The 13,940-nt window shown below is 36.9% G+C and overlaps 1 protein-coding gene across 3 annotated transcripts in view; it reads right to left on the bottom strand.

Annotated features, from left to right (window-relative positions):
* The window catches only part of LOC122788685 (ABC transporter G family member 23-like), a 1,725,589-nt gene that overhangs the window by 983,493 nt on the left and 728,156 nt on the right, over positions 1-13,940 (bottom strand). For all 3 annotated transcript variants that reach the window (XM_044055583.1, XM_044055595.1, XM_044055590.1), the window contains exon 13: positions 8,938-8,987. In XM_044055583.1, coding sequence (XP_043911518.1) covers positions 8,938-8,987 — 50 coding nt within the window. The remainder of the gene's footprint in view (positions 1-8,937; positions 8,988-13,940) is intronic.

The raw sequence follows: 13,940 nt of genomic DNA, 5'->3' as shown, positions 1-13,940 counted from the left end.
GGATGCCAGTCCTGGACAATACACGATCCAGCTCTGACTCTGCCTCAGAGTAAAGGGAACCGATTGTTTAACAACCTCTTTACCATATATCTTTAATCCAAGTTACCGCACCTCTCATTTGGTAGAGAGACACAGATAAACCTCAACAAATTGGGATCACAAAACCAATCACTGACAGTTAACTTTTTTGAAACACATGAAAGTTCATCAGTTTCAACAAAGCAAGATACAATGAGTCACTGTGTTTCTTAAAACTTTTAAGTGCATACATAGTTTTAACCATTCGCTGAAAATGTTATCATTAGTGCCAGTGGATTTGCTTTTTAATCTGTTCACCGGTAAACTTACTAAATCCAAGTGATCTTTTTAAAGGATGATTCATAAGCACTGTCTTAACTGACTTGTTTAGTTCTTTCAGGCCTATAGAGCCTTTTTTGTTTACCTCCAGCTAACATCTATAGGTCTGTAAGGCATCCAGACATTTTCTGGGGTCTAGGGTTTAACTGAGTAACTTACTAATGAATAACAAGTAGTATTAGAAAAGGCAAGGTGTAAGTATTGAAATAACACTTAAGATTGTCCATCCAAGATGTCTTGCATTGGAGAAGTTAGTCATTGTTTTTCACTTATTCACCCTTTTATATTGGTGTTCATATTTCCATAATGGAGAGCTCTGCATATTATTAAGACGAATGGTATAAAATGCCATGGTGGGAGACAGAAAAATACATTGTCAGTGTCCACTTATAGTACTCTGTACTGGAAATATTGCCACTGGTTTGCTAGTAATCATGAAAATACAAAATATTTCCTTATGTGCATAATATTTCGAAACCCAACTGGCTTACAGACTATCGCATGGCATCAGATAAAACCTGAGATAATGATGAAGAAAAATGTCATCGATATTTGCACTTTTAGTTGCTCACCTTGAAAAATATGTACTGTTATGTATATTTGCTAATTCAGTACCTACGTGATTATAATCTTAAGTAATAGCTCTCAACATCTTAGCATGAAAAATTTGGACAAAGCCAAAAATAATGGGAGGACAAAACTCCAAAAATAGGGAAAACATTTAAATACTGCTTTTATGAAGTTAGAAATTTGCTAGATTAAAATGTTTTGTGTTACCATGCATTTTCTTAAGGATATGAAGTCTGAAACCTAAATGCACGTCATTATTTAATGAATTAAATCCTTACTGATTTGCCACAAAAATCCAGAAAATTACATATTTTATGAGGAACAGACAAAAAAATATGAAGCGAAAATCTGGACATTCTGTGAAAATCTAGGCAGTTGAGAGATGTATGTCTTACATATTTCTGTAAATATCTCGGTAAACGTACACTCTGAGAGGAATTTATTGCTGTTATGTGAATGCTTATGTGTGGCTAACAAAACTGTTGTAACAGTATATGTCTAGGTTGTTCAGATTGCATGATATGAGGATTTGTTTGGGAAACATTAGAGGAAAATATCATTTTTGGTTTTGTGCACATTATAATACTGATTTGTGAATGCATTGCTATTGTCACTGCAGAAAAGACTTGCTTAGTAATAGCATTGCTGATTACACAGTTGGAACAAGTGGGAATTCAGGAAATCATGCCCAAACTGCAAGATTCAGCATTGTATGCAATTTGTGTTGTACTGAATGAGGTGCTCCTTTCAACTATGCAGATATGCAGTACATCACTATATATTTTGACTACAGAGAATTTTAGGTGCATTGCACAATACTAGATATCCTTGTACTGTAAACATGTCTTATTAGTTTTACTTACTTTGTTTATGAGTGCATTTCCGTTTTCTAACATTTTATGAGTCACAGATTGCTTGCACATTCTTGCAATGACCAGAGACTTTTTACTATATCAAAATTTTTTTTATACTAAAAGTGTAAAAACAGAAAAATGCTTTATGCAGATTTCATACATCAGCTCACACTGTAAATATGACACTTTAAAATAACTATTTTCTCTGTGGATTCTTCCCCTGATCGCAAAAAAGGAATCAGTTAAAGCAAATATTATTTTGTTGTGTATTTGGTGAGAATCACAAACCACATATTGGGCCAAATGAGAGTCACTTCATGGTTTAGGCTATGCCTTGGCATTTGTACTAAATATATTTTCTCTGAAGTTAAATTATAAAACTGCCAGCTATTCTGAGTATGTAGAGGTATGCTGTGCATACTGATGCTCTCTCCCATCTTGACAGTTACTTTATAGAGTCCTATAAATTACTTCAGTAGCTAAGAACAGTTTGAGATGAGGTTTACCATGCATTTATCTGACCTATAAATCTGCAGAAAACAGAACTACATAACATATGTAAAAAAATAGGGAGTAAATATTCTTACTAACACAAAACGCAAGTGAGGCATCTCTTACCTATAAAAAACAACTATTTTAATGTATTGCATTTCTCAATGTCACTATATTGTTGTTATCAAGTAGAAACAGTTTTTGCTTGAACTTCTACATTCTTTTGCAATTGATTGAGTGGAGAAATAAGTCTAAAAATATCTAGATATATCTGGTGCTTCATTTTGCTGTGGGATCAGTCCATTTGATTTGAAATAAAAGATAGTGCCAAGTTCTGAACAAAGTGACCAGCTGCTTTAACACCCTTACCCATGACATACTGGCATTTAGACTTTATGCTTTACTGGCTACTATAGTTGTGATTTAATGTTCTTTGTTTTACTGGTTTACTAAGGGAGCAAAATTCTTTCATTTGTTAAAGGCGCACACTAGAATAATCAGTGTCTAACCTTATTTGCATCCGTTCTAATGTATAGCCCTCTTTGCCCATAAGAACAGAAAAATAAGTTGCTTATCCTGTTGTAATTACCATCCTGGGCCATCAGGCCAGATGCAATAAACTCTTTCTGTGGAATAAGGAATATTATGGGTAGCAATTCTGTCAAAGCAAGGGACATGTCCTCACAGAGCCCATTGCATGTCAACCCATTACATGAACCTTGGCATGTGTTGGGGAAAATGACAGTGCTAAATAAACCTACCCCTTGATTACTGCATGGATGATCACCTGCACATAGTCATACTCACCCCATTAATGGGAATGAAGAAGAAATAGAGTTCTGATGGTTGGTGTGTAGGAGTGAAAATATATTAAAAATAAACAATGGCAAACTCTCTCTATAGGAGTTTCAAAAGATATAAATATAAACAGGAACAAAGAATCTTATATAAGGTATGAATCACCAATAACTTTCCATATACCTATGCTTAATATTATAGTCAAATGTAAGGTTGCCATTAATTGGAGAAAGGGTAAATAGTTTTCATATGTTAACAGAACAAATGTTTACCTCATTCTGGTGACTTTAGAATACAGAAATTATATTTTCCAAGTAGGGAGCTCAGGAACTTGTAATTCAAGCAGTTGTGTGAAAAATATATTTGATAGGATTCATACTGATTTTTTTTCTACGACATCAATTAATTAAAATTAGTTTCAAAATTATTATTTTTGAAAACAAAATTATCATTTTTATGCCAGAATTTCTAACTGCGACTAAAAACTGTTATGCAATATTACTTCTTGGTCTGGCCCATGCTTTGGATTGCTTTGTGACAAGTTCGTTTAAATAAGCCTCCAAATTTCAGGTATTTGCTTTCCTTTATTCACAATTTTTTCATCACAAAGTTGTGCTGCCTACTATTACCCTGCAAAAATCTGCTAAAGCAATGCAGCATTTCCCATTACTCTGCAAAATCATTTGTGGGTTAATAACAGAAATATATTATCTTAAGTTCAATGAAATTTGATGGGAAGCTACACCAGCCCAGTGATGTACAGGGATGTCTGATGGTGCTGGCAGGGAGGATGGCCATGCTTATCCTGGGGGTAAAGGACTGTGCAGGACATCTCTCCTAGGGCTCTGTTGGAGATTAAACCACAGAGAGAAACACAGAGAGAGAAATAGAGGAAGAGAAAGATGCCAGGCTAGAATAGGTGAGAGAACAGAGCAGGTGTGACATTACCTACAGGGTAAAAGGTGGGTCTGGCCTGATTATGTCAGTAGGCAGTGAAATTTGGGTACAGAAAGCCACTAAGGGCTGCAGTATGACAGTCCATGACTACCTCATCACCCTTCACTTGTCTTGCATGCCTCACACCCCATTATTCTATGCTTGGATAGAGGAACTGTACATTCAGGTGCTGCCGTGGTAGGGAGACCATTCCTGTGGGCCATATCAGGAAGTTGCTAGGGTAGGGACTTGTGAAGATGAGGACTACAGAAGCAGAAAGGACCTGAAGTCAGTGACGTTAGCCAAAAATAAGCAAAAAAAAAAAAAAAAACATAGAGGAAAAAATAAAAACTTGAAGGGAAGCCTTTGAGATTAGTTAAATAAAGGACATTTAGAGAAACCCAGCTAGATAGAAGATATCTGAGACATCTGGTTTTAACTTCATCATACCAGTGGAACTATCTCTCCCTGACAGAGAGCTCATAGGATTAAGGCTATGAGCTCTTAACAACATGCCATATACAGGGCTTGATTTCCTGAGCCTCCATTTTTCTAATTTTTGACTCATCAGCAAGTCACTTAACCACACAATGCTCCCAGGCTGCCCCTGAAAAGGAACATTTGTGTCCATTGAGCTTATCTATCTAGTTAAAAAATTAAATAAAATTCTTGATAATAAAATCAAAATAGAAAATAGAAAGTAAAGTACAGTCAGTCAGTATGGTTTACTTATATGCTCATTCACTCATTTTTTGCCTAAGAGGGAAACAGTGTTACACAGAAATTAATGGTTGATTACTGCTGTAAGTCTAAAGACAAAGTTTATAGTGTTTAATTGTTTGTCAGTGCTGTAAGTCCAAAGCAGAATGGATTCATTTTGAAAAGATTGACAAGAAACAATTCAGACCCTCCCTCAAAATCATACCTCTTAAATATATCTCATTACAAGGACTGTTTCCCATTTAAGGTCTTAATAAGTTTATGTTGCCCAAAGTTCTATATTTAAAGGGTACAGCACACATTCAATGTTAGAAATTTTTTTAACTGATATCAATGGTAGTAGAGCTAAATCTTTTAATTCATTAAAAAAAAAAATCTGTAAGTAAAAATATCATATTTTAACCATCCTATGAGCTTCCAAGTTGAAGTTGTTAGTCAGTATTCCACATTTTGCCAATTTGTTCCACATTTTGAGAGGTATTCTTCCTCATTTTAGAGATAGAATGTTGAGTTGTGCACAAAATATTGGATTAAGTTTGAAATCATTGATAATACATTGTTTAGACCTACACATCAGGCTGAAATACATGCCGCATAGATTATTCTAACAGTGCATAAGCAGAGGACTTTCTGTGTGTGTGTTTGTGTGTGTGTGTGTGTGTGTGTGTGTGTGTGTGTGTGTGTGTGTGTGTGTGTGTGTGTGTGTGTGTGTGTGTGCGCGCTTGTAATTTGACCTAATCTGTAGTCCTCATCTTCACAAGTCCCTACCCAACTTAGTCAGCATGCTGTGGGTTCCTAGCTGAATGAAAAGATAAGATCTCTCCAGGAAAAATGTAACACGTCTGTATAGAGGCTTTTGTTGGTTCAGTGGCAATGATACAACAAGGCATGATAGAGGTTCATAGGCTCATAGGTGTGCACTAGGTTAATGGTCCTGGAGCCTTTACAAGCCTAGTCCATAGGATTACCCTGGCATTCCGCCACCTAACCTTAGTTCCCAGTACCTTTGTCGAGCAGAGCCACTGGAGTGATCCCTGAGGTGAATTTTCTATTTCCCATCCACTCATTAAGATTTCTCTTGAAGAGGGCCAGTGAGGTGCTCTGCTTGACATGTATAGGAAGGCTATTTCATAGCATGTGCAGTCTCTGAGTTATGAACCTGTTCCTCCAGCATGTTCTATTGATTGTGGTAATGAGGCTGAGGCCTCTGGAGCGTGTGGTGCAGAAGGATTGGGATTTCTTTTGATGTAGCATTTCTAACAGAGCTGGATCAGACGTGGCTTTGTAAGTCAAGCAGATATTGCCTCTAAGTAGGTGATATGAGACAGAGAATAGTTGGAGTTTTTGAGTCTGTCCATATAGGACAAATGTCTTGAGACATCTAAGACAAAGGTCTTGAGTTTGAGTCCCAAATGAAGACTAATATTATCATTTCACTTCTGTGATTCCAACAGTGCCTAAACATAGGTTCATGGGTATATACTAGGCTAACAACCACCAGGGCTTTTATACATTTAGCCATGCAATCCAACCTAATTGTGTCCCTATGTATTACGGGCATTTATTAGGCGGGGGTATGTTAGTTAGGACGTTTCTAAAGGGTATGTGTGTGTTGGGATATGTTAGTTTGGCATTGTTAGAGACATGGGGGCCAGACCAAGGGTGAATTTCTGATTTTCCATTCATTAGTCAAGGCTATGCTTAAATAGGATTAAGGATGGACTCTGCTTCACATGGATGGAGACCCTATTTCAGAGTATGAAGATCCTCTGAGACACATATGTGTCTCACAAACATGTCCTATTTATGTCACAAGAAGCATTTAAAAACTTAGATCTAGTGGTTCTGATGCTGTTGTTGTTGTGGATGGATCTGAGGATGCCTTGTATACCAAGCATAGATCGCCTCTTAGTAACCTGTAGGAGACTAAGTATAGAGATACAGCTTTAAGGTGATCCATGAAGGACAATGTGTTTATAACCTGGATTCTTCTGGTAAGGAATCTTTGTAAGCATTCCAGCTGTTGCATATGCCTGGTGAGATGTATGCCAAAGGGGAATTATACTCAATGACTGGTTTGATAAGGGCCGAATAAAGTGGCACTATGACTTCCATGGACCTTACTTATAAGTTAGGTGACACAGAATGATTTTCTTAATATCTTGGCTACATGTTGGTCAAAGGCCACATTGCTTTGTTCATATGTTCCCAGATTCCTGACTACTGGGTCAACTCTTAGGGGTGTTTTATTAACGGAGTAATTAGCTTGGGTGTTTGTTTTCCTAATTATGGCATTCAGTTTTAATCTGTGACTTTGGCATCACTCGTTGGTGTGCATTAGACCTGTGTGTAAGATGTTTGTGTTATGGGGTGACTATGATAGGCCCAGATTTGCTGTCATCTGTAAACTTGGTCAGCCAAAGGCCCTTGGCATTAACCTTTATCTCTGAGAAGTAGATGAAAAATAGAAGTGGTTCTAGCATGGAGCCCTAAAGTACCAAACTGATGAACAGCCTCTTAGTTGAGGTGGTATCACCAGTCCTGACCTCCTAGGTCCTATCTGTGAGCCAGTTGGCAATCCAGTGAATTATGTAGGGATTTATGCCTAGTTCTGTGAGTTTGTTAACTATACAAGAGTGGGGTATTGTATCAAATGCCTTAGCCAGGTCCAGTTGGCAGTATGCATCATAAAGCCTAATTGGATTGGGTCCAGTGTCTGTAGGCGCCTATATCTTTGTTAATCATTTCTACGATAATTCATTCCAAAGGTTTGCATATTAGACTAATCAGACTAATGGGCCTGTAATTTTTGGGGTCTGTTGATGGTCCTCTCTTATGAAGTGGGATAACTGTTACAATACCCCATTCTCATGGTACAAAGCCTGTTTTGAAGCTGTAGATGAAAAGTGACTCAAGGGGTCCTTGTAGGTCATGTTTCAAGCTATTTAGGAGTCATCCTGGGATACTGTCAAGGCCCACTGAGGCTGTGTTTTTGCCATTAGCAGATACCTCCAAGACCTGTTCCCTGTTATTAGTTGAGGGTGGTATGTAGCTAGGTATTTCATGGAGGGAGGTAGGGGGCAGTGGAGGGGTGAAGTTTGGGATGAATTTCTCAGCCAGCAGACTCACTATGTCACTCTCCTCAGTGAAGTTGGCACCACTGACCACCAGTTGGGCACACTGCTTTGTGCTGCTTTGCGGTTACAAACATAGTTGTAGAATGCCTAGCATGAGAGGCTATCTTGACATCAAAACTGGCCTTGCTGGACTTAATTAGTCCTCTTAGTTTCCTGTTTAGTTTAATTAGAGAGCTCCTACCATTATGGGAGTTGCTCTTCCTATTAAGGTTAGGATTCCACTAGTGTAGTTTGCTTTTACAGTTTGTTTTGGGTTTACTTCTAGTAGGTACAGCAGCCTCTATACATCTATTTATATGGTTGTAGAGGGTTTCTGTGAACAATTCTGTATAGGATGCTGTGAACTTGGGATTAGGAGGAGCACTGAATTTTGACAAAGTATCAATTAATAGGATGTAGTTTGCTTTGGAATAGTTCCTGTTATAGGGTTTGCTGGGATTATGAAATTGATTTTTATTTTGAAGGAGACAGCTTTGTGTTTCAACCTCACAAGTTAGGATGTGACATTGGTGGAGGAGTGCAGCAGAGGGATTTCTCTATATTTGTGTGTGTGCGTGTGTGCTTGTAATTTGACCTTGACCACCATTCTAGGGGTTTCCAACCTGAAAGGTTAAGGCTCTTAAGTGAAAACTCAGTACCTATGTGTCCAGAAACTCTTTTTGGGCCAGTGGGTGTGGCACCCGAACAGTATGCAGAAGCTCTTGGTTTGAGTCCCAAATGGGAGTTAATATTATCTTTGCACTTCTGTGATTCTGACAGTGCTTAAGCAGAGGCCTTTATCTGTATTTTGTGTGTGTGTGTGTGTGTGTGTGTGTGTGTGTGTGTGTGTGTGTGTGTGTGTGTGTGTGTGTGTGTGTGTGTGTGTAGGCTGTGTTTGTAATTACATCAAGTAGATGGTTACATGCTACTGTCTTAAGAGCTTTAGTCTGTGAGTGATTATTACTAACAGATAAAGATAATTCAGACAAAGTTTTTCTCTTGTCACTTTCATATTGCAATGTACATGGGTCAATTGTTTCTAAACTGAGTAAGTTCCTTTAGGATGAATAAGATGGAAGGCATTAATAATCTACCTGAAAAGCTTCTTGCAACTTTTGTTCAACTGTAAAGGCAATCTGTTGATCTACAAATAAAAAGAAAATGGATGTAATGTGCAATCAAAAACAGGACACTATTAAGCACAAGTACACGCAGTAGTAAAACACATCATTACTATTTGTTTGGTTACAGTTTCAAAGCTACTAGTATATCTAGAATTTACTGAAATTGGACAAACAGTTAAAATATTATCATTTCATGAATGAACAACAAACTCTCTACGCAGAAGTCAGTCATGTTGGATATCCTGAAGCCTGGCTCTGAATATGTTAAAAGTGAGACAGAGGCACATAGATGGTGTTGTGAAGAATTAAAGCTGCTATAGGAACCTTTAGTCTTACACAGTAATGACACCAAGAGACCCAACCAACAGGACTATATTCATAAGTTTATTAGCACATCTGCTGTTCATGTATGTCGGGAATCCTGTCACATTTATTGTTTTATTTTAAAGACTGCATAGTCACACACTTGGGATTTTTATGTGCACTGCATGACAGACATGCAGCAAGGGTACGCTCTGTAATGCATGCACTCTGTGCAGGTGGTTTAAAAAAGTCTATATTGCATCCTTCATTTGTACAGATTTACACGCATTACATGATACATGAAGCAGACCTGATGGACACTTCTTAAAAAAAAAAAAAATACATATACGTGTGTGCTTGTGTTAAATCAAAATGCAGTTCTGCATTACCACATGAATGCCAAAAGTGCTAATTCAGCAGCACTGAAAACAGTACACCTACCTTCTGTTACTGTGGTGAATGAATAAAGGTACATGAACACCTGCACCAGATATTATATATTAAAGATAACCAATCTGCACATTTATGTACTATTATGTATAGTATACCAGTGCATGGTAATATGTTACTGCTAGTAGCCACCACATAAAGACTTATTAACAACAAAAATAGTCTCACATAGTGCCGAACTGCCTAAGCGATCAATTACTGTGTAGAATCAAATAGTTGTAATCCACATAGGAAAAATAGTGTGAAGATTATAATAGTTGATAAATACTTAAAAATAGTTCACTGAGCCTCCAAGGGAAACTTTTAACCATATTAACTGAACTTTATGAAGATAAAATAAAATAAAACAGTAAAAATGGTTAAGTACTTTCATCCTTACACATATTGAACTTCATCAGAACCATTTCACATAAAAGCCATCCTCCCTTAAATATTTGAAAAAAAAATCACATTAATACCTCATCAAATAATTGAAAGGCAAACATTGAAAAGTTAAAGCCAAATGATTACAGGTATATCAGAATTAAAATGCCATTGCCACTAAAAATATTTAAAAATATACACAGTAAAACTGGATCTACAATATGATAAGCATGATAGATAAAAAGTAGATGAAAAATTACTTGTAAGTGTAACTGAAAAAACACAATCCAAGTGTGATCAAAGGTGAGCAGCTTTAAGTTTTAAAATAGGTGCCACTGAAACATTTTCAATGAGCCCTTTATCATGAGCAGCACCAAGTTTTAATTGCCATAATAACTCTCTCATTTCTAATTTTGTTTCCCAAGAACCCCCCAATATTGTCAACTGTTACTACTTCAATAACGCCAAAAACAAACTTTTCAAAACCATCACAGTTCTGAGCATGCTGACACTGTGCATTATTAAAGTTTCCTTTACTTATAGCATAAGCATGCTCACAGACTAATTGTCAAGAAAGCATACACAAGTTCAATTTAGAATCAGAGTTTCCACCATTGAGGAGGTCTGGAAGAATTGAAAACCAGGGTAGAGATTTTTTTTTAGAGAACTCTCTGAAACAACCAGGGCCCAGTTACAGGGGATGAGGCAGGGGAAAAGTGATAAGGAGAAACAACTGGAAGAACCAATAGATGAAATTAGTTCTCCTGGGGCTAATGACTGTTCCTCGGGAATAACTAGTGCTTAAGGAGGAGTTTTGTTATCATACCAGGGATTTAATATTTCCAGCTATACTTGTAAGATTATGCTCAACAAGATATTAAGGTTGAATGTAATTCTGCTACAAATATGTAACATAAATAATGCTTGCTTAAATGCAGAAACAGAGTTTAGTAATATGTGATTAGCATCCATGCTAAATGACTGGTGGCTTAAAACAATAAGGGACTTGCTTATGAGTGGATTACACACACATTAAGAAAGCTGACTTCTTCCAGACATGACAAGAATGTAATTTGCTTTCTTTAAAGAACTGACAACAGGACATGTTTTTTCTAAGAAAGTTTAAGAATATGCTTTTCTAATCCACAAGTCGTTTCCTTGAAGACAGTACTTATCAGCATTTGCACAAGAACAGATGTGTCAGCATTTGCGTCATCAAGGCAGTATCTTTCCAAAACCAAGAGGGTATGTGTTTAACTAAAAATATATAAAGTCTGTATTAAATCCAGTTATGTTAGGGGTAATGGTAGAGACACATTTTGTCCTGAGGTAAATGTTATATCTCTCACATCATCTATACTATATGAGAAGTAAAGTAGAACATTTTCTGAAGCTGTAATAGAAGTATGTGTGGTTTATTATAAAAGGTATTGGTTACTGTTCTTAAAGACAGGTGCTGCAAAGTATATTCTCTCATCAGTGTATATTTTGCAAGTTTCGGTATGCAACAGACTGTGAATGCAACTATAATCAGACTTTGATTTCAGCAGAATCCAGCCAGCAAGACTGAGTGTCTTAAGAAGACTTCAGATCCATCACAATAAGCATCAGAGTAAAAGCACAGTGCTGTACCACCTTAAAATTAATTTTTCAATACTGATTTGGTCATTGCCCCAGGAGATTGTTCCCTTTTTTCAATAAAGGTTTTCAATTTGTCCCCACACCTAGGTTCGATATTGCAGACACCATCATTGAACTTATTATACTTGTAAGCTGAACTTCATGGTTAATTCAGATGGTAAAAACGACAATGTGACTGGTATCAATACAGATGCTAGTGCTAATAATAATAATAATAATAATAATAATAATAATAATAATAATAATAATAATATTATTGTGAAGAGAAAAGGAGTGTGTACAATCTCCCTTTAAACCCTACATTAGCAGTGTTCAAAAGGGCTTGTAAGTGAGAGATACATGCTTTGAAACATTCTCAAGTCTCTTATTTTCCTTGTTTTCTCAATCTGACTAAGGTAGTCACATATAGCGATTGTGTGAAACACAGTGAGGATATTATAATAAGAAATTGGACTACTTTCAAGACTGATGAGCCCATTTTTAAAAGAGTAGGTATGACCCCTTGTTTTGTTTTTAAAATGGGTACGAAATTAAAACATTTATCTGAGCAGCAACAAAGTGCAACCTATGGAAAGGATAATTATGGAATTAATAAATACAGACATACATAATCTACTATCTCTCAACCCAAGCCAGTTCGATTCATCAAAGGCAGGCTTTATCTACTTAACTTGGTCGACTCCTTCACAAAGGTTAATGAAGCAAATCAGCACACACATATCTAGACCTCACAAGGGCATAAAACACAATACCACACTAAGGTATCATAGATAAACTGTTGCAGCTAAAGGTAAATTCCTATGTAACTCACTGTACGGCAAATTGTCTCATAAATAATACTCAAGCAATTAGGATGGGTGGCTCTACATTCTCCAAATGACCTGTCAGTAGTGGTGTACCCCAGGATTCAGTCCCCAGGCCACTCCTCTTTGGTATTTATTTCTCGATGGTCAAAACAAATGCTAATGGTTTATGGCTGAGCAAGTTTACAGACAAGTATAATCTTGGCGGTATCATAAACTCCACAGAAAACACCAAACTCCTCCAACAGGACCTTTCCCAAACTAACAGCTGGTATCAAAAGCATAGACAATAACTAAATGCTAAGAAATGTATAACTATATCCTTTAGCAAGCATAACTTTTCTTGTTACTATCATATTGACAACACACCCCTGAACGTTGATCCGTAGTGAGTGATCTGGGAACTTATGCTGACAACAATCTATCATTTGATCTTTATGTATCCATTGTTATAAGGAAGTCCTTTTTCACTGCACAACTTTTATCTAAAGTTAAGTAATCCAATTCTGGGGATGTAATCATTCCACTGTACTTGACTCACATCAGGCCAGTCAATGAATATACTGCCCCATTCTGTATACACCTGTTGAAACTCTTGTGACAACAAGAGTGACTACAGTACTTTCTCACTAAAAAAATTAGGGGCCTAAAATCCCAAAAACTATGTAGACCATCTCAATGTTTTTTCTCTTCTTGGTATAGTACAGGATATGAACAGATGACCTCTGCCTCACATTTAGATGCTCAACAGACCTTATCTAGTAAAACCTATTACACATTCTCAAGTCCAATGGTAGCAGGAATATGTTCAAGGGATCTCAGTCTGTTTGTCAACATAAGTGAAAATGTTGGAGGGATAGGTATGTTTCCACTCAACATAAAGAGAAGCACTTCTTCTCCTCGATTCAAATTTAATTTGGATGAATGGATGGGGAATCTCAAATTCATCCCAGTTTAAGACCTATATCACTACAGGTGAATTTGCCAACATATCCCTGTTTTTTGCCTGCTTCTGGGTTGTTCATGCACAAAACACAAAGGCTAAAAAAACTACCATGGGAATGGGTTCCCTTCTTACACTTTTTTACTTAATACAAGGTGCCAGATTAGAGGGCTGGTACTTAGCAAAGCCGAGTCTAGTGTCAGATGTATGAGAAGTCATTTATCAAAGAAATAAGGGAATAAACATGTTAACAAAGTTCCAGAACAACCAGCTGTACACAGAAGGGGTTTCTGGAGAAGATCAAACATTTTTAATGACAAAGGGAAATTATGGCCTGGCTAGTGAGTGAAATCAATGCCTGTGGGGAACAAGCACTAATCAATAGCTTTCAGTAATACTCATTACTATGTAATGATAGGTTTAACACCTAGATGAGATCTAATACCTGTGTCTTCCATTAAAATGTCCCA

The sequence above is a fragment of the Protopterus annectens genome, chromosome 1.part2, assembly GCF_019279795.1.
Source record: "Protopterus annectens isolate FY-2018-M chromosome 1.part2, PAN1.0, whole genome shotgun sequence".
Taxonomy (NCBI): Eukaryota; Metazoa; Chordata; order Ceratodontiformes; family Protopteridae; genus Protopterus; species Protopterus annectens.
The sequence above is the reverse complement of the archived record's forward strand: the minus strand, read 5'-3'. Positions and strand labels throughout refer to the sequence as shown.